General features: G+C 44.4%; 1 protein-coding gene across 2 annotated transcripts in view; it reads left to right on the top strand.

Annotated features, from left to right (window-relative positions):
- Positions 1 to 3814: 3814 nt before the first annotated feature.
- OSBPL10 (oxysterol binding protein like 10) overlaps positions 3815 to 23346 on the top strand; it is a 329028-nt gene continuing 309496 nt past the window's right edge. Inside the window, exon 1 of one of the 2 annotated variants that reach the window (XM_010354464.2) lies at positions 3815 to 4788. In XM_010354464.2, coding sequence (XP_010352766.1) covers positions 4508 to 4788 — 281 coding nt within the window. In that variant the 5' untranslated portion in view covers positions 3815 to 4507. The remainder of the gene's footprint in view (positions 4789 to 23346) is intronic. The other variant, XM_010354465.2, reaches the window with a different exon arrangement.

Here is a 23346-nt window from a genome sequence, read left to right on the forward strand (position 1 = left end):
TCTTTTTTCTTTCTTTTTTTTTTTTTTCTTAAGATGGAGTCTGGCTCTGTCGCCCAGGCTGGAGTGCAGTGGTGTGATCTTGGCTCACTGCAAGCTCCGCCTCCCAGGTTCACGCCATTCTCCTGACTCAGCCTCCCGAGTAGCTGGGACTACAGGCACCCACGATCATGCCCGGCTAATTTTTCTATTTTTTGTAGAGATGGGGTTTCACCGTGTTAGCTAGGATGATCTCGATCCCCTGACCTTGTGATCCGCCCGCCTCGGCCTCCCAAAGTGCTGGGATTATAGGCGTGAGCCACGGCACCCGGCCTAAAATTTTTTCTAAATGATTTATGCAATCGGGGTAAATTAAGGAAATGGTCCTTATATTGAGCATTTGTGTTTAGCCAATATTTTTTATTTAAAAAATTTTTTTTTGAGATGGAGTCTTGCTCTATTGCCCAGGCTGGAGTACAATGGTGTGATCTTGGCTCACTGCAACCTCTACCTTCTGGGGTCAAGCAATTCTCTTGCCTCAGCCTCCTGAGTAGCTGGGACTACAGGCATGTGTGACCACGCCCAGTTAATTTCTGTAGTTTTAGTAGAGACAGGATTTTACCATGTTGGCCAGGCTGGTCTTGAACTCCTGACCTCAAGTGATCTGCCCACCTTGGCCTCCCAAAGTGCTGGGATTGCAGGTGTGAGCCACTGCGCCCGGCCTAGCCAATATTTTTAAGCATACTGAAAGTGCCTTTGCAAAATTATGACAGTAAAAAAAATCTGACGTAGCTGATTCCATCTTGCTTCTAACCTGTAAGCTGTCCTCGTTCATTCCCGGGCATAGGACACAGCTAACTTGGGAGGAATTTAGTTCATAGTCTAACCCTAAAGCAAGGATTGTAATATTCCCTTTCCAAAACTATTCCCTCCTTGTTTGAACACCAAACTACCTTTGTAACAGGATTAAGAGAGGTCTGAGTTTTGCTAAGATAAAGGCATAGTTAAATGATTACCTGCCATTTTTCCAGAGGTCACAAGATTTCTAACCTCTCCATCACTCCTATAGATAACACCACTATTGTAAAACTTAAGATTTGTGTTTGAGGTATTTTTCATACCCTGCATTCTGATGGACCAGTTGCCACCACCCAGTCTGGCTCATCAGGTCCTGTGGCCCTTACTCAGGAACTGACTCAGTGCAAGAAAACAAACTTCGACTCCCTATAATTTCATCCCTGACCCAACCTATCAGCATTCCCCATTCCTTAGCCCTCTGCCCACCAAACTATCCTTAAAAGAAAACCTTAGGTGGTCCCGGAGAGGTGGTTCACGCCTGTAATCCCAGCACTTTGGGAGGCCGAGGTGGGCGGATCACGAGGTCAGGAGATCAAGACCATCCTGGCAAACACGTTGAAATCCCATCTCTACTAAAAATACAAAAAAACTAGCTGGGTGTGGTGGCAGGTGCCTGTAGTCCCAGCTACTCAGGAGGCTGTGACAGGAAAATGATGTGAACCCGGAAGGTGGAGCTTGCAGTGAGCTGAGATCGCGCCACTGCACTCCAGCAGTCTGGGTGACAGAGTAAGACTCCAGTCTCAAAAAAAAAAAAAAAAAAAAAAAAAAACCAACCAACCAACCAAACAAAAAAAAAACAAAACAATAGGATCTGAATTTTCAGGGAGATTGATTTGAGTAATAACACACTCCTGTCCTCCAGCTTGGCTGACCCTACAATGGTTAAACTCTTCCTGTATTGCAAAACCTTCATTGGCTTTTCTGGGTAACAAGCAAGATGAACCCGCTGGGCATTACAATATGTATTTCAAATACTTTTTGCCAATTTATTATGTATTTTTCAAATTGTTTTTCAAACATAAAGACTTTTTCCTCTCCAAGGATAATTCTGCAGGTACCTTTTCCCTATTTGCTATACTAGGGTAGGTCAAGGAAAGCTTTCTGGAAGAAGTGACTTGTAATCCATAACTCCATGGGTGAGAAACACAAACCAGGTGAAGAGAGCAGGGAATAGTGTCGCCAGCAGGGGGAATAGCATGTGCTTCATCTCTCTTTCATGATACAGCCTCTACTTTCAGCGCATCTGCTCCACTCACCTGTTGCTACTGAGTTGGACATTTTTGATCCCATATGGCTGGCTTGCCCCTGCCCCATCCTGGCCTTGACTATTCCTTTTAGCTTAGTTCCTTCCCCCCTTGAACTGGTCTATCTCAAGAGTCTAATTTTTTAGTCCAAGGTGAGAATTTGTTGTGTTAGCTTATCCAGTCATGGGTTGGTTGCATAAGGTGGAGTGATGGTGGCATAGGTTAGGTAATATGAAATAAAATGATGACACTTCTCCTGTTTTAGCAGGAGCTTAAGGTGTCAGTCTCCAACAAAAAGGTATGTTGTTTTGGTACATAATGACTGATATTTATAGTTCAGTATGCACCTACTTTCCCACCTTCAGTCTATATGTCAATGCAGGACTCAATGAACACTCATATATGATCCGTAAGTTAGCTTAGACAAAGCTATGCTGTGGTAAAAAAACAATGCTAAAATCTCAATGGCTTCAAATAAACATTTTGTGCACGTTACTTGGCCAACACTAACTGGCTTAGGCTCTGCTGTATTCCACACCTTCTCACTCCGGGTCACAAGCTTAAGGAGAGTCCTTATCTGGACATGCTGGTCTCCTGGTACAAGGAAAAGAGAAAGATGGTGGAACCATATGACAGCTCTTAAAGCTTATGTTTGGAAGGGGCATTCATTACTTCTGTTCACATTCCATTGCTCAGAGCAATTCCATGGTCAAGCCTGAGGTCCATGTGGAGGAAGGATACTCCTTCCATAGGAAGCGCCAGCAAATATTTTGAACAAATGAACATTCTTGCCTAGTTTATCACAGCCAGTGTCATTTGTCCCATTTTGCAAGTGAGAAAACTAAGGCTAAAAGAGGTAATTTGATCAAAGTCATAGGTTAGAATTCAGCTTGAATGGCTTCAAAGTTGGTCCAGGCAATCTCTTTTTCAGATTTTTTTTTTTTTTTTAAACACTATATAGGCGCCTGGAATTGTAATTTACTCAGGGACACAACCATTTCCCTTCAGCTCCAGAAACTTCTCCGTGAAAATCTCTAGAGCTAAAACACCCACGAAATCTTCCTGGAAGGATGTGAAGCTAGAAAGGGGTCAGGCTCCAGGAACTGTTCCTTTGAGAGCTGAGTCTTCCATTTAGTAATTTTCTAAAACTGTTGAAGTATTTATCTGCTTGATGGGTTTGTAGATCCTTTGGCCGGAGATCACCTATCATCATCACCTTTTGTTTTATGTATGTGTGTGTGAGAGAGAGAGAGAGTCTGAGTTCCTCAAAGCTTTTTTCTAGGTAATTTTTGATACTTCAGATTGCAATGGGTATCTATATTCACAAAAATTATTAGTGGGGTGGAAAGAGTATCTTTAGGTAGGAAGAGGGGCGCAGAAGTTACAGCCAACACAGAGAATCCTTCAATGTTCGTAAATATCTGTTAATTTCCCTTGCCTCCGGAGCAGTTTTCCCGGTTTCAGAGCCTCTGTTACTAGGTGCACGTGCAGTGTGATAACAATGCATAAGTTTTGACTTGCCAGGTTTATGTGTGTCATTCAGGGCAGGGGATTAGGCTTAGGCCAGTCAGTGACCTAGGACACCCAATTTAAGGAGGCACTCCCACAAACCTGAGAGTTCGTGCGCCTCACCCCAGCCCAGCCCTGTGTCTGTTAAGCATTTATCATAATCCTGCTTTATGAAAATGCCCGGCGAGCTTACCTGTGAGGATCACCTACTACTCCCCTCCTCCGCCAGACAACGCGGAGGGCCTCCCTGCCCTGTGACTTTGCTCCGCCGGTGATAATTTCCAGGTTACTGTGTAGGAGCGTCTGGCGTAGGATCGTGTGCGGAAGACCGAGGGAGGGAGTGCGCGTGTGAGCCTGTCAGGCCGGGCGGGTCCATATCCGGGTGGACCGGGTGGGTGGGGCAGCCCCTCCCTCCCTCCAGGTCCCGAGGTGGATAGGGGGTGGGGAGTGAGGCGCAGAGATTCCCTTTCGCCCCTTCGGATCCAAGGGAGGGTGGCAGAAGGAATGCGTGGGTGACTCGGCGTGGATTTAGGGCGTGCCCAACTTGCAGATCGGCCTCCTAGAGTGTCCCCAGGGCCTAAGAGGCCGCAGGGACACGAAGGAAGAGAAGGAAGAACCCGAAGAGGGCTCGCTTAGCCGGCCACCCGCTCCGAACTTGCCCGGGAAACTAGTGCGGAGGGAGGGGCCGGGCCCTGGCCGCGGCGGGAGGAGGGGCGGCCGCAGCTGCATCCAGCCCCGTTGGCTTCCTTCCCAGCTCTCCTTCGCCTCCTCCTCCTCTTCCTCCTGTATGAGTCAGGCATTTCCCGGGGATTTGGAGCAGCCACGCGCGGCCCGGGCGCCCGGAGCTGTAGCAGCAGCAGCAGCCGCCGTGCCGGGGCCACCACCGCGGCGGGCACCCGCGTCCCGGGCGCGCACGGACCATGGAGAGGGCAACCCAGGGCACAGACGGCGGCGGGGGTAGCAACAGCAGCAGCCGCAGCAGCAGCCGTGCTACCTCGGCGGGCTCCTCGCCCTCCTGCTCTCTGGCGGGCCGGGGGGTCTCCAGCCGGTCTGCGGCGGCCGGGCTCGGCGGCGGGGGCAGCCGCAGCAGCCCGGGCTCAGTGGCCGCTAGCCCTTCCGGGGGAGGCGGCCGCAGGAGGGAGCCGGCGCTCGAGGGCGTGCTCAGCAAATACACCAACCTCCTCCAGGGCTGGCAGAACAGGTAACGCGCCAGCCACCCGCGCCACCGCGCGCCGCTGTGTGTGTGTGTGTGTGTGTGTGTGTGTGTGCGCGTGTGCATGTGTGTTTGTATGTGTGTGTGCGCGCGCGCGATTGTGCCTCCAGTGAACCGGGTGATGCCTCCCAACGGTGCCCTTCCTGCGTCCCTGCTCCCCTCCAGGTGGGGTTCTCAGGATGGAGCGCGCCGTGTCTCCACCCTGGGACCTCACCGCAGTGGCGGGGAGGTAGGCGAGAGCCCTGGTTTTCTTCTGTGCTAGCACCTGCAGAGACTGGAGTGGCAGGAGGAGCGTGCTGGTCCCCGTGCTCTGCTTGTCCGTGGTTTCCCGCACCCCTGAGGAATGACTGGGAAAGGGAGGCAGAAGGGGCGTGCTTTGTGCCTGGGTGAAAAAGCGTTAGCACGTCTGCTCCGATTACAGTAATTCTCTAAATAACATAGTTCATTTTAAAGTTTGGTGTTTCGGAACACCACCATCACCAAGAAAAAACCTGCCACTTGTCATCCTGGGCGACTGTACATACTCCTGCCCCAGTTTGTGCCTTGCAGCCTCCGATGTCTGTAATGGAAATTTTGTTTAAAAACAGAGGCCAGGAGCGGTGGTTCACGCCTGTAATCTCAGTACTTTGGGAGGTCGAGGCGGGCGGATCACGAAGTCAGGAGTTCGAGACCAGCCTGGCCAACGTGGTGAAACCCTGTCTATACTAAAAATACAAAAAATTAGCCGGGCGTGGAGGCGCACGCCTGTAATTCCAGCTACTCAGGAGACTGAAGCAGGAGAATCGCTTGAACCCGGGATGCGGAGGTTGCAGTGAGCCAAGATCGCGCCGTTGCAATTTAGCCGGGCCGACAGTGCGAGACTCCGACTCAAAAAAAAAAAAAAAAAAAAAAAATGAAATAAAAAGAAAGAAAAAATACCCTCGCCCCTTTTAATATCAATAGCAATTTACATTATTATCATTATTTCCTCTTCAGGTCCCTTTTGAAGTTTCCTGCTCACTTCCCCCTCACAGTTGAGAAGCCTAGTTGTGGACACGTGGAAGGATGGGGCTGTGGAGGAAAGGGGCTCAGAAGGCACTTGGAATGGTGGTAGTGTGTGTGATCTGCCATCGTGAGGAAGACAAGAACAGATGTGGCACTGCTGTTTACTTTTTGTTTTTTGTTTCAATTTGTTTTTCAAAAGCAAGCCAGGGGGAAATGCGAGGAGAGCAATGCTTTTTGGAGAGGTGGTTGGTGGGATATTTTGTCTTGCCTATTTAATAGTCTCCAGATCTTAATAGACTTGGGGCTGTTAAGGATGTTTGTGAGATTTGAATCATATCCTGGAAAGTTGCTTATCTCTGTTGCATGGACGATATTACTTGGTTATCTTTTCCTGTAGATTGTTTGGAAATGTTCAGATTTGCTTCCATCTGAAACATATCAGCCAGTTATTTGCACGAAACTCAACTTGGAGGAAGAGGACTTTTGAAGTATGGAAACTGAGTCGTTTCTATATTGATATTGTACATATAGGACTTTCTGAGTCACCTGGGCTTCCTGGGAGATGTGTTACTATGTTAGTGGAAGTTGCAGTTAACTTTTGAATCCTTTTATTTCTCAAAATAGTCCTAGTGTCTGCTGTTGCCTCTCCCTTTCCCCTTTCAATTCGTGAAAGCTGAAAAAGAATAGGTAGAATGCGTAGGTACAGGGAGATGTGAGATGACTAAATCTGATTTCAGTTCTTGGTAATTATGTCTTGTTAATGGCAACTCAAGGTGCCTTGTCAGTAACAGCATTTTGTTGGTGTGTTGAGCAATCACTTTTATTGCTTTTTCTTTGAGTAGCTTACGAGGCCAACAGAACTTTTACCCTGGATTACAGTTATTTTATTATTTACTTGCTGGGGAACACTATGTTACCTGCAATGTGTATTAAAGGATTTGTTCTTTGGAGTGGATTTAGGAGGCATTGGAGTAACATTCTTTTGCATTATTTTAAACCCATTGTGGTGTTTAGATTAGAGGCAGGGTTGAGAAGAAGCACATTTAATGCCAGTAGTAATACCCATGTGATCGCAGGCTACCTAGGCGAAATGTTGTATTATGTACACTCCTGAGCATGCTTAAGTGATGTCTCATCTTTATTGAGTTTGTTTACTGCGATTTATAGCTGTCCGCCTATATTTGTTCTTACCACAGTAGACTCGCCGTTTTCCAAGTCTACCACTGACTCCATAAGCATTGTCTGTAATCGTTAACATCTCAGTGTCAGGGTTTCTGTTTCCCACATTGTGTTCTCTGAACGATGGCTGAGGGTCCATTAGTGGTTTGGAGAAGATTTATGATGACTCTATGATTGCAAAATTCTCCCTTCTCTAGAGGTCTTATGAAAGGAGAGCTGGATTAGTGAAAAGGAAGAGAGAAAAGGATAAAAATAGAAACTTTGAAAATGTATTCATTTGTTCATTTGTTCAATTAATTTATCTATTCAGAGACTGTTTTATTGAGCACCTACTATGTGGCAGGCACTGGTCTAGGAGCTGGAGCTACCACCCTTCCCTGGTCCAGGGAAATGCCTTAGTGCAAATAGCCAACTGACTCATGCTGCCTTTCTTTCTGGGCCTCATAGCATCTTCCTTTCGCAGTTCTTTTCAAAGTGCCCACAGTTAATGACAAATCTATAGCAACCAAGTTCTTGGTTCATCCTCTCAGGCTGCTGTGCAATTGTAATGCTCTTCACCAGCTCCCAGGACTTAACACCGATCACCCACTAACAGTTTGTACCCTGGTGTCCTCTTGCGTGTTCTCAAGTTGCTGTAAAACTTATATTTTAACATTTGGCATCATACTCTGGCTTTATTTGTAGCCTCATCCTCATGCCCTTAGGAAGGCAGTTTGGGCCAGAATACAAAATAAATGACATAAAGAGAGGTCACAGAGAAGAAAACTGCATGATGGGAACGTGCTGAACCGAGGAGAGTAAGTTCAGGACATTTGGCTCACACTCACTGGATGAGAATGTGAAATACTTAGAGTATGGGGAAGACATGGGTTAAGGGCTTTCTGTCATTCATTATAGATATTTAAAGAAAATATTTCAGGCACAATAACATTGTATAGATTTACAGGATGGCATTGAAGAGTCACAGTGTGTCGATACAAATGAACAACAATAAAAAATCCAGAAAGTGGCAAGTGCTATGAAGGTTAAAAAAAGGTGATGAGATAAAGGCAAGTATTTGTAGGAATAATTTTAAGTGTGGGTCTAGTGTCTTTACTGCTATTCACATTTTAACTTAGAGCACTCTCTTATTACCCATCTTATCACTCATCTAGAGTGAACCAAGGAGAGAGTAAACCTCAAGAACTTGGGGAGACACATGACATAGCACCTAGTTGGCCAGGATTAGAATTTCCGACTGGGTTCTGGTGGCCCAGAAGGATTTTAGGAGGGGAAGTGAGCCTTATTAGGTCACTCTGGCTTTTGTGTAGAGATGAGATTTTCAAGGGGCCAAAGCATGAAGCAGGGAGACCAGTTAGGAGCCCGGCTGAGTGGTTTAGGAAAGAGATACTGGTGGCCTGGGCTGGGGGTTGGCAGAGAGTTGGAGAGACAGGGTAGATCTGTTGTGGAGCGGATGGAAATTGCCGATGAATTTGATGTGGAGGTGAGACAGGGGCATGGATAACTCTTGATTTGTGGGCCTGAGAGGCTGGGAGGTTGAGACGTCCTTTGTGGAGATGAGGATCACAGGAGGGGAATGTGTTTGTGGGGAGGGTGAGGCTTAGCCAAGAGTTCTGTTTGGATTGTGTTCAGTTTGAGATGCCTACCCCTAGTAAGAAACTGGCTGTATGAACTTTCATTTGCCCTAAGTCTAACTTTACTCTCAAACTAAAATGGAACTATTTTGGAGTTGCTGATAATGTCAAGTATCTGAGGAAATAATTTCTAATTGGATCTAGAAATTGTCATTTAAATATCTAAGGGTTGCCATTGCCATTCACTTTTTCTTATTTGGAGAAAAGAAGACACTGCAAATGTGGAACCAACCTCCAGTTCTCTTTTTGGTGATTGGCGGGGTTGTAAGAACTCAATAAAATGCTAAAGGACAACAAATCTTGACTAGGATTAAGGAAGACAGGGCTGGTGCATTGGCTCACACCTGTAATCCCAGCACTTTGGGAGGCTGCGGTGGGAGGATCGCTTGAGCCCAGGAGTTCCAGACCAGCCTGGGAACCATGGTGAAACCCTGTCTCCACAAAATAAAAATATAAAAATTAGCCAGTTGGGGTGGCTTAGGCCTGTAGTCACTGCTGCTCAGGGGTCTGAGGTGGGAGGATTGCTTGAGCACCAGAGGTCAAGGCTGCAGTGAGCTATGATCACACCACTGGACTCCAGCCTGGGCAACAGAGGAAGACCCTGTCTCTAAAGTAGACGTTTATTTGGGGAGGAAGAGTAGTGTGGACTTCAGATTCAAATCTTGATATCAACACTTAGGATGCATGTGACCATGGGCTAGCTCTTTAATTGCACTGGGCTTCTGTTTTTCTCTTCTGTTAAATGTGGGAAATGATGCTACTCTTTTCATTAGTTAAATGTGAAGATTAAATGAGATTATCAGTGTATAAGGGACTCAGAATAGTACATAGCAAGATACCAAGAAGTGGTACCTATTATTAGATCTTCAATTTGTCTGTTTTTAAGTAGGCACTTTCTGGTGCATAAAATTCTTGGTTTTTATTCTGAGTGCTGTGGTTACCCTGGGACCACATTAACATAATTATCATAGAGTTCTTTGGGGAGAAGATGATTACTTTAGTTTGAAGGGATCCTTTTAAAACTTGGCACCAAACATTTACAGCTCCCCTTCCCAGCCTCTAATTCCTATCTTCCTTTCCCATTTTATCTCTCTATATACCTTGCTACTATCTGACATGCTTTATATTTTGCTTTTTTTGGTCTCTCAACACTAGAGTATAAGCTCCCTGAGGACAGATAATTTTTTCTGTCTTTGTAACTGCTGTATCTCCAGTGTTGAGAACAGGGTCTGGTATACAGTAAGGGTAGAGTAAGTGTTGTCAAATGGATAAAAAAATGGGCCGGGCGCGGTGGCTCAAGCCTGTAATCCCAGCACTTTGGGAGGCCGAGACGGGCGGATCACGAGGTCAGGAGATCGAGACCATCCTGGCTAAAACGGTGAAACCCCGTCTCTACTAAAAAATACAAAAAACTAGCCGGGCGAGGTGGCGGGCGCCTGTAGTCCCAGCTACTCTGGAGGCTGAGGCAGGAGAATGGCGTAAACCCGGGGAGGCGGAGCTTGCAGTGAGCTGAGATCCGGCCACTGCACTCCAGCCCGGGAGATAGAGCGAGACTCCGTCTCAAAAAAAAAAAAAAAAAAAAAAAAAAAAAGAATGAATGACAGAGAAGGAAATCAGGGCTTAGTTCTATTTGAGCCAGTGTTAGCTATTATTAATATTAGAAGTCTTGGTTCTGTACCTGCTCTTCAGCTTGTCTTTGTGTTGCTGTGTTTATCATCTGTCCTGCTCTCTGCAAACAGTCTTTGGTTCTGGTTCAGGGAGTATGACTCTTCTTGTGACACGCCCACCCTGATTTAGGGCCCACCACAGCTCACCCATTGGGGGCCATTAGTGACCAAATATCCAGGGCTTGCTTTTGACTCTATCTGGAATAACAACATATGTTGAGTGTTTAGTGTTTAGCCCCCAGCATTTTGGGGCCACTTATCCCAAATTAAAGCATCACTGGGGTATATATTAATTTTTAAAGCCACCTTGAAGGACAATAAGTGCTTTTTTGAGTATCCCAATAATTTTAGAGGGAATTGGTGTTACCAGGGTTGAAAATCACTGCTCTGGGTTTTGTATTCTTGTCTGCATGTACATAGGAAATATCTGCATATCTTCCTGTCTAGTCTGCCAGAGTGTTTTGAGGCTACGTGCTAAAAATCCTTTAGGGACACTAGATAGTTTCATTGATAGTAATAATAAAAGGGATGGTTGCCTAGGTTACAAAACAGTGTATAATATTGTTTATTCACTTATGGTTCAAAATACTTGCTTTGTATTAACCACTCTCTGCAGAATCTGCCCTCCCCTTCCTTTGAAAGTGTATAGATATTTGAGGAGATTCACACCAAAATGGTTTTCTTTGGTTGGTGGGATTATGGGTGATTTCCATTATCTTCGCTTGTCTGTTTTCCCAAGGTGAACTTGTGTCTGTTTTGCAGTTTGAAAAAGTTGTTGAGACAAAGAAAAGCTGCTTATGCCTTTTCACATCGTCTCTTTAACTGAGTTTTGCGAGTAAATCTCAAGTCTAATCTGCATTCAGAAAACTACACAAATCATATACATATGCAGTTCACTGAATTTTCATAAATGGAACACACCCACATTAAGAAACAGCTGCCAAAACATTCCCTGTCCCCCACAGCCCCCTTCCTTATGGTATCTCCCCGCATAAGGTAACCGCTGTTGTGACCTCAACACCATTGAATTGTTTGGTCTCCTTTTGAACTTCATATTGTGTAATACGTCATCTGTGTGTCTGGCTTCTTTCTCTTAACATTATGTTTGGGAGGCTCACGCATGTTTCTGTGTATAGTTGTGGTCTGTTTATTTTCATTGCTATTTGGTATTCCATTGTATGAATATACTAAATACATTCGTCTATTGTAGGTTGGTATTTGAGTTCTTTTCAGTTTTTGACCCTATTCATAGGGTCACAATGCTGTGAACATTCTACTACCTGTGTTTTGGAGAACATGTGTGCATTTCTGTGGATGTACACCTAGGAGTGTTTGCTCATGTCCAGCTTATTAGATACTAGCAGAGAGTTTTCCATAGTGGTTGTATGCATTAATACTTCTACCAAAAATGTGTAGAGAGAGTCCTGTGTGTACCACATTCTCATCCACGCTTGATATTGTCTCTTGTTTTCATGTCATCCAATTTTAATATGCCTTTCCCTGATGACTACTGAGGTTGAGCATGTTTTCATGTATTAATTGGCCATTTGGATGTCACGTTTTGCAAGTTGCTCTTTAAGTCCTCTGCCCATTTATCTGTTGGGTGTCTGCCTTTTTCTCTTTGACTTTTAAGAGATGTTTATATATTCTGAGTACGTGCCCTTTGCTGGACGCCAGTACACAGGTGCCTGGGCACTGCATATATAGAGACATGATGTATCATGCAGGTATTACGGCCTGTGGATATACCACAGTTTGTTTATCCATTACCTGTAGGACGACATGTGGGCTGTTTCCAGTTTTTAACTATTACAGATAAAGCTGCTTATTTGTGTGCAAGTCTTTGTGTGGTCACATGCTTTTATTTCTTTTGGGTAAATACCTAGCATTAGAATTGCTGGTGTATCCATCCTGTTTAGAAAGTGCTAACCTGTTTTCCAAAGCAGCTGAACCATTTCACACTGCCACCAGCAGTGTATATAAGTGAATCCATGGCTCCCCATCTTGGCCATCTTCATGTTGCTACCTGGAGAGCTTTTGGAAAACAGGACTGCCACTTCCTCATGCGCATGGCATTGCTTCTGAGAGGGGCAGTCTAGGGAGAAGCCGTGTAGTCCTTCTTACCTTTCCACCTTTGCCTCCTTTTGGTCAAATGACCTTGGGCAAGTTATTTAACTATTTGGGCCTTGGTTGCTCTGTCTGTAAAATGATACGAACCTCGCAGTGTTGTGAGGCCACCACAGGCACGAGTCCTGTGCTTGGTGCACAGTAGGTCCTCAGCAGAAGTTTGTGACTGAGAGTCTTGTATTTTAGACTAGTGAGTAACTTTCTGGAACCTATGGGGTGCCTTGGTGGTCACTTACGCCCCAGCCTTGGCAAATCTGCAGGTGTCTTAGCCCTGCATCTCATTACATGAGGACCCAGTTAAGCCATTTGATTTGCCCAGTGGCTGTCTGTGTTTGCTGTGGTTCCTCAGAGACTGCTTGTGGACAGTTGTCTGAGGACTCTGGGAAGAAGGAAGCCACATGGGCCTTTGTGTCCTGAAAGAAGGGTTGAAATGATTGTGCCGGAAATGTGGGAGGCTTTTTGCAGTTCTGCCTGGCTCCCACTGATGCGATCTGGGGCCAGGCCAAGACAGAATTGAAAAGAAAACCATCCAAAATTTGAATTTTGATAACCTAGACTGGATTGAATATGGTCACAGCCCAAAAAGTGCTTTATTTGTGCCTCATGCAATGATATCAATAATAATGATAAAATTAGGAAACATAATATATGGTCTTTTGTTGCAAGTCTGTTCCTTGAAGGTCAGAGAAGGCATTTGCAACATGAATAATCTTTTCTTTTTGTGTTGTAGTTTTTAGGAGACTATTTATGTTTTTGTGTGGTTTAGTCCCTTTCTATAAATATATTGATGAAAATACAAAGAGTTGAAAAGCAACCAGTATCAGTTTTTAGTCACTCTTTTTCCAGGATGTTTTAAATGTTTATCTGCACAGCCAGCCTTGTGGCCTCTGCAGGCTGCCATGAGGTGGGTGGGTGGGATTGGACGTTTTTTGGAAAGTGGTGGGGTTCAGGTTCTCCTTATGTGTTGGTGGAACTGGGGGCTCTGTTCTGGCCTTGTGTTCAGGGCAATCGAGTGGATTAGGTGACTGATGCAAATAAATGATCCTCACACAGCCGTCTCTGCAGTGCTCACTCCATCAGAGCTGTGTGGGCTGCTAACAATGCGGTGAAAACCACTGCTACAGTTTACCTGGGCCTTTCAGTTGTTGAGTAGAGTCTGGACAGAGTCGGGAAACTTTCTTTTTTCTTTTTGAGACAGAGTCTGGCTGTGTCGCCCAGGCTGGAGTGCAGTGACATGGTCTCCACTCACTGCAACTTCCACCTCCTGGGTTCAAGTGATTCTTCTGCCGCAGCTTCCTGAGTAGCTGGAATTACAGGTGCCCGCCACCACACCTGGCTAGTTTTTATATTTTTAGTAGAGATGGGGTTTCACCGTGTTGGTCAGGCTGGTCTCGAACTCCTGACCTCAGGTGATCCTCTTGCCTTGGCCTCCCAAAGTGCTGGGATTACAGGTGTGAGCCACTGTGCCTGGCCCAGAATTGGGAAACTTTCTAAGCCCTGAGTGAGGTGGCAGCACCATCCCCCAAACACATTCCTCTTTGCTTGAAATTATGCCTGGTGGAATTTTTATACCCCAAATATTTGTTAGCGCTTTTTATGTATATGCCAAATGCCATGTGAGAAGCAGGAGACAGGAGGGAATAAGCACAGGCCCTACCTTAAGGAGCTGACAGTCCATAACAGAGGGGAGCAGACTTTTCTGTAAAGGGCCAGATAGTAAGTAGGTTAGACTTTGTGGGCTATACAGTCTTCATGGCAACTACCGGGTGCTCCTTTGTAAATAAGTGTATGTATCTGTGTTCTAATAAAACTTTATTTATAAAAGCTGGAGGTGGGCTGATATAGTCTGTGAGATGTAGTTCGATCATCCCTTCCCTATAATTACATTTAGATTTCTTATGCAAGTAGTTGAGGCAGTCCAGTGTTGTGGCTAAGAGTGTAGATTCTGAGGTCCAGTAGCCTGTTTTTAAATCCCAGCTCTACTCTTTACCTTGGACAAGCTATTTGACCTCTGTGTCACAGTTTATCTGTAAAATGGGAATAATATGGTGTCTGTGTCATAGAGTTTTGGGGATCAGCTGAGAAGCTGTGTGTAAAGGCTTTAGGATGATGGCTGGCACAGAGAAAGCACTCATTAGGGCCAGGTGTGGTGACTCACACCTGTAATTCCAGCATGTTGGGAGACTGAGGTGGGTGGATCACCTGAGGTCAGGAGTTTGAGACCAGCCTGGCCAACATGACAAAACCCTGTCTCTACTAAAAATACAACTATTAGCCGGGCATGGTGGCGCACGTCCATAATCCCAGCTGCTCGGGAGGCTGAGACAGGAGAATCGCGTGAACCCAGAAGGAAGAGGTTGCAGTGACCCGAGATTGTGCTACTGCACTCCAGCCTGGGTGACAGAGCAAGACTCCGTCTCAAAAAAAAAAACCAAAAAACAAAAAACCTCATTAGATGCAACAGTACAGGTGGTGAGTGCTACTGCAGAGGAAGCACCTGGGAGTGGGAGCAGCAGCTCCACTTGGGAATAAAGGGCAGAAGTGGCAGGTGGAGGAAGACCTTCTAGAATGTTGAAGAGTTCATCCTGCAGACAAGGGCTTCAGCAGGGCGTCCCTGGTAGAAGGCTCTGTGAGTACAAATGTTTGGAGGCATGAAAGGAGATAGGTTTAGTATGACTTGAATGCAGGTTGTATGTGGAGTGTGGCTAGAGATGAGACTGTAAAAGACAGACTAGGCTAAAAAAGGCTACTTTCTGAAGAACCTCTTAAGCCACTGAGACCACAGATCACAAAATGTCTGTGTTACCACAAGGGTGACACCGGCCCTGTGTATTTGTGGGTCCATGAAGCATCAGACACTTTACACATATTATCCAATTTAATCCTTAAAATGAGATGGAGGTGGGTGTTGCAAAGCTATCCATTCTCCCCTTTTCCTTTAGCTATAGACCCCCAGTTTTTAGCTGGATACATGGCTGTCAAAAATAAAACTGTATTTTCATCCCTCCTCCTGTTACCGGGGTCCTTGCTCCCAGAGCTCCCAAGATGGTGGCGGGCCACTTCCAAGATGGTGGCAAGCCTTGTGTTCTCTGACCTGGGGTTCTTGGCCTTACGGATTCCAAGGAATGGAATCTTGGGCCATGCTAGAGTGTTATAGCTCTATTAGAAGCTGTGGGTCACGGAAGAGAACCGTGGAACCCAGTGACTAGCGTTCAGCTCGATTAGGACCAACCCAGGCACTTAGCTGTGCAGGAACAATGGCAAGCCTTTAGCCCGATTGGGAGTGGCAATGGGCGACTCGCTGGATCAGGAGCACAGCGGACACCCTGCCCGATCCAGAGCTATGGAAGTCAGCAGCGGGTCTGTGAAGGCAGCAAACAGCAGTGGTGGATGGCGAGCGAAAGCTCAGCTCGAGCCATAACAAACATGGACTAGAAGAGTGCAGTTTCAAGATTTAATAGAGTGAAATAGAGTGAAGAGTGAAAACAGACCTCCCATACAAAAGGAGGGGACCCAAAGAGGGTAGTCATTGCTGGCTCGAATGCCTGGGTTTATATCCGGATCATTGTCCCTCCTGCTGTGCTCTTAGGCAACAGATGATTGGCTATTTCTTTATCTCCTGTTTTTGCCTAATTATCATTTTAGTGAGCTCTCTTTACTATCTGATTGGTCGGGTGTGAGCTAAGTTGCAAGCCCCGTGTTTAAAGGTGGAAGCGGTCAACTTCCGAGCTAGGCTTAGGGATTCTTAGTTGGCCTAGGAAATCCAGCTAGTCCTGTCTCTCCTTGCAATCAGGATGGCGATGAGATTATAATCTGGATGTAAGTGCAGAGTTGTCACATAGTAACTTCCTGGAACCTTCTGTGTACTCTTCCTACCTTTTCCTTTCTTGTTGGAATATAGACATGCTGGCCAAAACTAGAATACGGAAATGATGGCTGGAATTCCAGCAGCCATCTTGAACCTTGAGGTGACTGGGATGAAGGCCATCAAGACAGAAGAAATCTGGCCTCAGGACTTTGTGGATCAAAGTCACCTCATAAATCCTAGCTGCAACCTCTGGAATTTTCCCTGGGGGGAGGGGGAGGAATACGCTGCTTTTGCAAGCCCCAAGTCTCAGTCAGATCTAACCCTAATTGATCCTGGTAGAATCGCAATTTTACAGATGAAGATGTTGAGGCCTAGAGTGACATAAACTGCACAGTTAATAAATTGTGGAGCAGGGAATTTTCGGACTCCAAAGTGTGTTTTCTTTTAACTTCTCTGGAAAGAACTTGGTCTCCTACCCCGTCATTTTATAGATGAGATTACTGAGGGCTTTGCCTCAGTGTAAACTAGGACCAGCTAATTCCACTGCAAGATAATGATTTCCTGCCCTCTCCCACCCCCCCCGCCCCCATACTTTTTCTCTCCTTGGCCTTTCCAAAGAAGAGGCCCTTGCAGTGGTGCGACCTCGGCCAAATGCAACCTCCGCCTCCCGGATTTAAGCAATTCGTCAGCCTCAGCCTCCGAGTAGCTGGGATTACAGGTGCCGGCCCGCATGCCTGGCTAATTTTTTTGTATTTTTAGTACAGACGAGGTTTCACCATGTTGGCCAGGCTGACCTGACCTCAAGTAATCCGCCCACCTCAGCCTCCCAAAGTGTTAGGATTACAGGCGTGAGCCACCGCGCCCAGCGAGGCCCCTTGTTTTAATGAGTGATGTTGTAGCCCTCCTTTCGGCAGAATATCTTTCTGTGCATGGGTTGTGTTTGGTGGTTTTTCCTCTTCCAAAACCCTAACTATTCCAGAGCTGTGTGTTTAGAGCTTTCTCTTTAGACAACCTTGCCAACTTTTGCCACCTCTGGGCTGGTCCTTAGGAATGACTTTCCTTGCCTGGCCTGTCCTTTCTCTGCCTGAGTGTTTAGGGGATGGATGAGGGGTTCCTCGGCCCTGTGATTATTTGTAAGTGCTGACACATGTCTTGATTTATGCAGAGGCCTCCCAATTCATTAACCTCAGAGTGTGGACTTTGGCTGAAATAGGATCATGCGTTTGCGGAATGTACTTTGCTTTTGGGATTCTTGTGTATCTGAGTTCCACCCTATTACTAATACCTTAACAATGGGCTTCCTGATCCCCTTGGCTAACCACACAGCACAGAACTTTTCTGTGTATGTTCTCCAGCAGACTCGTTTAGTGGCCTGGTGTCTAAAAAGTTTAACAGAACAAAAACCCATTTGTGCTAGTACGTGCCGTTGAGAGAGCATTGGTTGTACATTCATTATATAGCATTTCATACTGATTCCTTGCTTTGCTCCAGCAAATTTCTTTGTGGTAATTTTTATTAGCTTGGCTGATGAGTGCCTTTTTCTTTTTTTTTTTCTTTTTCTTTTTTTTTTTTTTGAGACGGAGTCTCCCTCTGTCGCCCGGGCTGGAGTGCAGTGGGGATCTCAGCTCACTGCAAGCTCCGCCTCCCGGGTTTACGCCATTCTCCTGCCTCAGCCTCCCCAGCAGCTGGGACTACAGGCGCCCGCCACCTCGCCGGGCTAGCTTTTGTATTTTTTGGTAGAGACGGGGTTTCACCATATTAGCCAGGATGGTCTCGATCTCCTGACCTCGTGATCCGCCCGTCTCGGCCTCCCAAAGTGCTGGGATTACAGGGAGTGCCTTTTTCTTTTTATGAGAAGTCTGCAGCTGATACCTTGGCCCAAAGTACAGCATAACACTATTGTAGTTGTTTAGTTAATTTGGAATTTCCTGTAACTGGAATTTTTCTGTCAAAGATCAGTTTACATGATTACTTCGAAGTCAGCTAAAATTCAGGAAGATGGTTTTAAAAGCCAAAATGCCATGGTTTATTTTCTCATGTTAATAGGATAGGCCATTGTTATGGGTTGAACTTAGAGATATGCTTCAGAAAATCTTTGTATCAAAGAAAGAAGACCAAACTTGTATCTGGGAAATCAAGGTTAAGTCTGGATAAAGTGTTTTTTTTTCTCCCTTCAAAAATAGAAGCAAAACATGACCTAACTTGGATGAAACTAAATTGCAGTGATTCATGTCATGGAATGGTCTGAATTTCTGTTTATCTGAAGGCTTGCTTCCTTTTCCTTTCCAGCATTGTAGGGTTATTGGTGTTTTTAATATTTTTGTTTTGTTCCCTTTTTTATTTTTGCTTCGTTTCTTAGTTTAAGACTTTGAATTCTTTTGTGTAACAACTAAATGTAACTTGTGATCCAATTTTTTTTTCTATAAATGACCTTACTATGATTGGCAACATTTGTATAAAGTCTACAGATTTGATAATAGTGCTGTGTCCATGTCAAGTATTTGATTTTAACATTTACACACTGAAGTATTTAAGGGTAAAGGGGCATTATGTTGGCTATTTACAGAAAGAAATATACACAGAAAAAAATAATAAAGCAACTGTGGTGAAATGTTCATAGTTCTTCAGTAGTAAATAGTTGTATTATTTGTATAACTTCTCTGTAAATTTGAAATTACATTGAAAGATTAACAAAAATTTACTTGACCTATTCAAAACAGAAACCTTGGGGTGTGCAGTATATACTTACTGAATAGAGTATATATCTGGTAAACATTATCCAGTTTGCCTTAATTCTAGTCTTCTGATGTGTCCACTGAAGCACCCATTCTTGAAGCTTCATCCAGACTGGTTTAGAAGATGCCCAGGTGTGATAAAAATGATTCTTAGACAATTCCAGAGATTAACTACAATGAAATTGCCTGAAAGTGTGCCTATGAGCAGATAGGTAAAGCCAGCATATTTGCAGCTAATGAAAGGACCATTAAACCAAAGGCTTGGGAGATCTGTGTTTTTATCCTTTCCCTATTAAGTTGTTTCATCTTAATGTAAATGTCAACTATCTCTTTCATTTATAAATGGGATGAAGTGGGAAACATTGCTTGTGTCCTCATTACTCCAACATAGGAAAATCATCATGAATTATCGTTTATAAGCAACTTTTTTTTTTTTTTTTGAGACAGGGTCTTGCTCTGTTGTCCAGGCTGGAGTGCAGTGGCACAAGCACAGCTCACTGTAGCCTCAACCTCCTGGGCTCAAGCAATCCTCCTGCCTCAGCCTCCCAAGTAGCTGGGGCTACAGGCCGGGGCAGGAGGATCACTTGAGGCCAGGAGTTTGAGACCAGCCTGGGCAGTGGCAAGCTCCCTGCAACAGTGAGATGCTACAAACAATTACAAACAGAAAACAATCAAGCAAAAAACCTGGAGTGGCATGAGCTCTCTGCATTCCTGCCCAGAGCTGGAAAGATGGCTCAGTGCGGGAATGGGATTTTTTTTCTTGACCTTGGTTTTGATGTGCAAGGTTGATTTGGTTTGTCCTGCATTATCTCATGGAACATGTTATTTATGGTCAGAAGTAACAGCTTAAGTCTTTATTATTTGTGTAGTAAAATGTGTTTTAACCATTTATTTAAAAAAAAAAAATCCCCTCAGAGATAGTCCATGAACTTGTTCATACTCACATGAAAGTTCCAGTTCCACATCCTTGTCAGCACTTGGTATTATGGTAATTTTAATTTTAGCCATTTTAGTAAATGTGTCTCATGGTTTTCATTCATAATTGGCTGACAGCTAATGACACTGAACAGCTTTTCATGTGCTTATTTGCCATCCAGATATCCTGTTTAGTAAAGTTAGCTTTAGCTAAGTCGTTTGCCCATTTTTAAATTGGATTTCATTCAGGTTGTTTGTTTTCTTACTGTTATGAGAGTTTTTTTCTGAGAGTAGTTCATGCTTTTAAAGAAAGTGATCCATTTTTTATAAGTTGTTGAATTTAGGTATGTAGAGTTGCTTAATTCCCTTATTATCTTGTTAATGTTTATATCTTTTTCTTCTCCCTGATACTGTTAACTTGTTCCTATTTCTTTTTGTTTTTATCATTTTTGCTAGAGGTCTGTCAATTCATTGATCTTTCTAAGAATCAGCTTTTTGTTTCATTTATTATCTTTATTCTTTCTCTATTTTCAATTTAATTAATTTCTATTCTAATCTTTTTTATTTTTTCACTCTTTTATATTTAGTTTTTTAGTTTCTTAAGGCAGATGCTTAAATTATTAAATTGTCATTTCTTTTCTAATGTAAACATTTAGTGCTATAAATTTCCCTCTAACCACTGCTTTAGTTGCACTCACACATTTTGATATGTTGTATTTTTATTTTAGTTCAGCTTAACCATTTTCTAATTTATTTTGATACTTTCTTTTTGCACCATGAATTATTTAGATGTGTGTATACACACACACACACACACACACACACACATATATAATTTTGTTGTTGTTGTAGAGATGGGGGTCTTGCTATGTTGTTTAGGCTGGTCTCGAACTGCGGGCCTCCAGCAGTCCTCCCACCTTTGCCTCCCAAAGTACTGGGATTACAGGCATGAGCCACTGAGCCTGGCCTATATATATATATATGTATATATATATATATATTTTTTGAGACGGAGTCTCCCTCTGTCGCCCAGGCTGGAGTGCTGTGGTGCAATCTCAGCTCACTGCAAACTCCTCCTCCTGGGTTTATGCCATTTTCCTGCCTCAGCCTCCCAAGTAGCTGGGACTACAAGCGCCCACCACCACGCCTAGCTAATTTTTTTGTATTTTTCGTAGAGACAGGGTTTCACCGTGTTAGCCAGGATGGTCTTGATCTCCTGACCTCGTTATCCACCCACCTTGGCCTCCCAAAGTGCTAGGATTATAGGCGTGAGCCACCGTGCCCTGCTTCCTGGCCTACATTTTTTAAGGGTTGTTTTATGACATTGAATATGTTCTATCTTGATGACTATTCCGTGTATACTTGAAAGAATATGTATTTGGTTGTCATTGGATGAATTGTGCTATAAATGTCAGTTTGATTCGGTTGGTTGATAATGTTCAGTTCTATATCATGACTGATTTTAAAAAATTTTATTTGATAATTTTGGAGCCGTGGTCTGGAAAGAAAGTACACCCTCTGCTCATAAGCCATTCATATTCAAATTTTCCCCTGAATTTGTGTGTTATTTTACAGACTAACTTATTTTTACATTTAGTTTTCCTGAGTATTGCTACATGAAGTCAGTCAAATCAGGAGCCATGAGAACTTGCTGTTTGTTCATTTTTTGAAAGCACACAAATATTTCAGGCCAGGGTGTTTGTTTATTTCATTTTAAGAGGCACACATATCATTATTTTAGGTAAATGCCTAAAAATCAGCTTCAGGACTACTTGGAGATGCTTTTTCAGACAATTTAATTGACCCCAATTCAGACTTAATGTAAATATGTTATTTACCTCGTCAAGTGAAGATTGATCTAAGGAAATACGTATTGGTTCTAATGAGTGGATGGATGCTGATCAAAGAGGTTCTGAGACCACTGCTTACCCATTAAGAGTGCTGGGTAGGGCAGGGCACTGTGATTCACACCTGTAATCCCATCAGTATGGGAGGCCGAGGCGGGCAGATCACTTGAGGCCAGGAGTTCGAGACTCACCTGGACAACATGGCTAAACCCTGTCTGTACCATAAATACAAAAATTAGCCAGGTGTGGTGGTGCACACCTGTAGTCCCAGCTAGTCAGGAGGCTGAGGCAGGAGAATTGCTTGAACCTGGGAGGCAGAGGTTGCAGTGAGTCGAGATCAAGCCACTGTACTCCAGCCTGGGTGACAGAGTGAGACCCTGTATCAAACAATCAAAAACAAAAAAAGAGTGCTGGGTAGATGGAATCATTGGAGAAACATCTGACAGCTATATTGAAGGAATCATTAGACAACCCAGGCTCGTCCACCTCCATCTCAATAGGGAGATTTACCTGTGTCTTCCAAGATGTTCCCTCTTGGTTTGGATGTGCTTTGGAAATATTGCTTTGAGTGGAAGATGCTGAGCAGGGGGGCTACTGGGATTAGAACAATTTCTAATTGGGGCCAGGTATGGTCATGCATGTCAGTAGTCCCAGCTACTCGGGAGGCTTAGGTGGGAGGATGGCTTAAGCCCAGGAGTTTGAGATTAAAAAAAAAAAAAAAATCGGGAGGGTGTGGAAGGTGATGCTGCTGAATTTTATTACGAGAAAGCATTTTTATCCAGAGACTTCATGACTATGGAACAAAATTAAATAGGACTAAGTCATATCTTGGAGAAATCAGGTTAAATGTGATTTGTTCCAGTTAGAGAGCTTCATTAAGTAATAAGGGAAGGAATTTTAATGAGAGTTTTCTCCTGCCTGGAGTCCTCTAGGAAATGTCCTGTGGATAGCAAGGGAGTGAGCCAGGCGCCTCCTCGGGTGAGTGTGTCTCTACAGGTTGTCTCCTCAGTCCATTTGGTGTTTGAGGAGTGAGCCTTCAAATCAGTGTTTTAGAATCTGTGCATCACTCCTCCTGTCATCATTTGAAGAACTGGAAGCATTTAAGTATTAAGTAATATTATTTAATTCATGTTAAACTGTGAGAACTTGATCGTCATATGGTTCTATAAGAGAATGTCCTTGTGCTTGGAAAATACATAAATATGAAATATTTCAGAATAAAGGGAGATGTCTACAACTCATTCTCAGATGGTTGAGGAAACACTTTACATAGGTAGAAGGGGATGGGAAGTGAGAGAAAGGGAGGGAGATAGACGGATGTGGATGGAGGGGAGGAAAGGAAGGAAGGATGGGGAAGGGAGAGAAGGGAGGGGAGAGATGGCTAGAGGGCATGATAAAGCAGATGTATGCAAACATCAATTGTTGAATCTGTGCGAAGGGAGATAGAGGAGTTCTTTGTCATATTCTTTTTTTTTTTTTGAGACGGAGTCTCGCTCTGTGGCCGAGGCTGGAGTGTAGTGGCCGGATCTCAGCTCACTGCAAGCTCCGCCTGCCGGGTTCACGCCATTCTCCCGTCTCAGCCTCCCGAGCAGCTGGGACTACAGGCGCCTGCCACCTCGCCCGGCTCGTTTTTTGTATTTTTTTAGTAGA

This window comes from Rhinopithecus roxellana, chromosome 1, assembly GCF_007565055.1.
Source record: "Rhinopithecus roxellana isolate Shanxi Qingling chromosome 1, ASM756505v1, whole genome shotgun sequence".
Classification (NCBI taxonomy): domain Eukaryota; kingdom Metazoa; phylum Chordata; class Mammalia; order Primates; family Cercopithecidae; genus Rhinopithecus; species Rhinopithecus roxellana.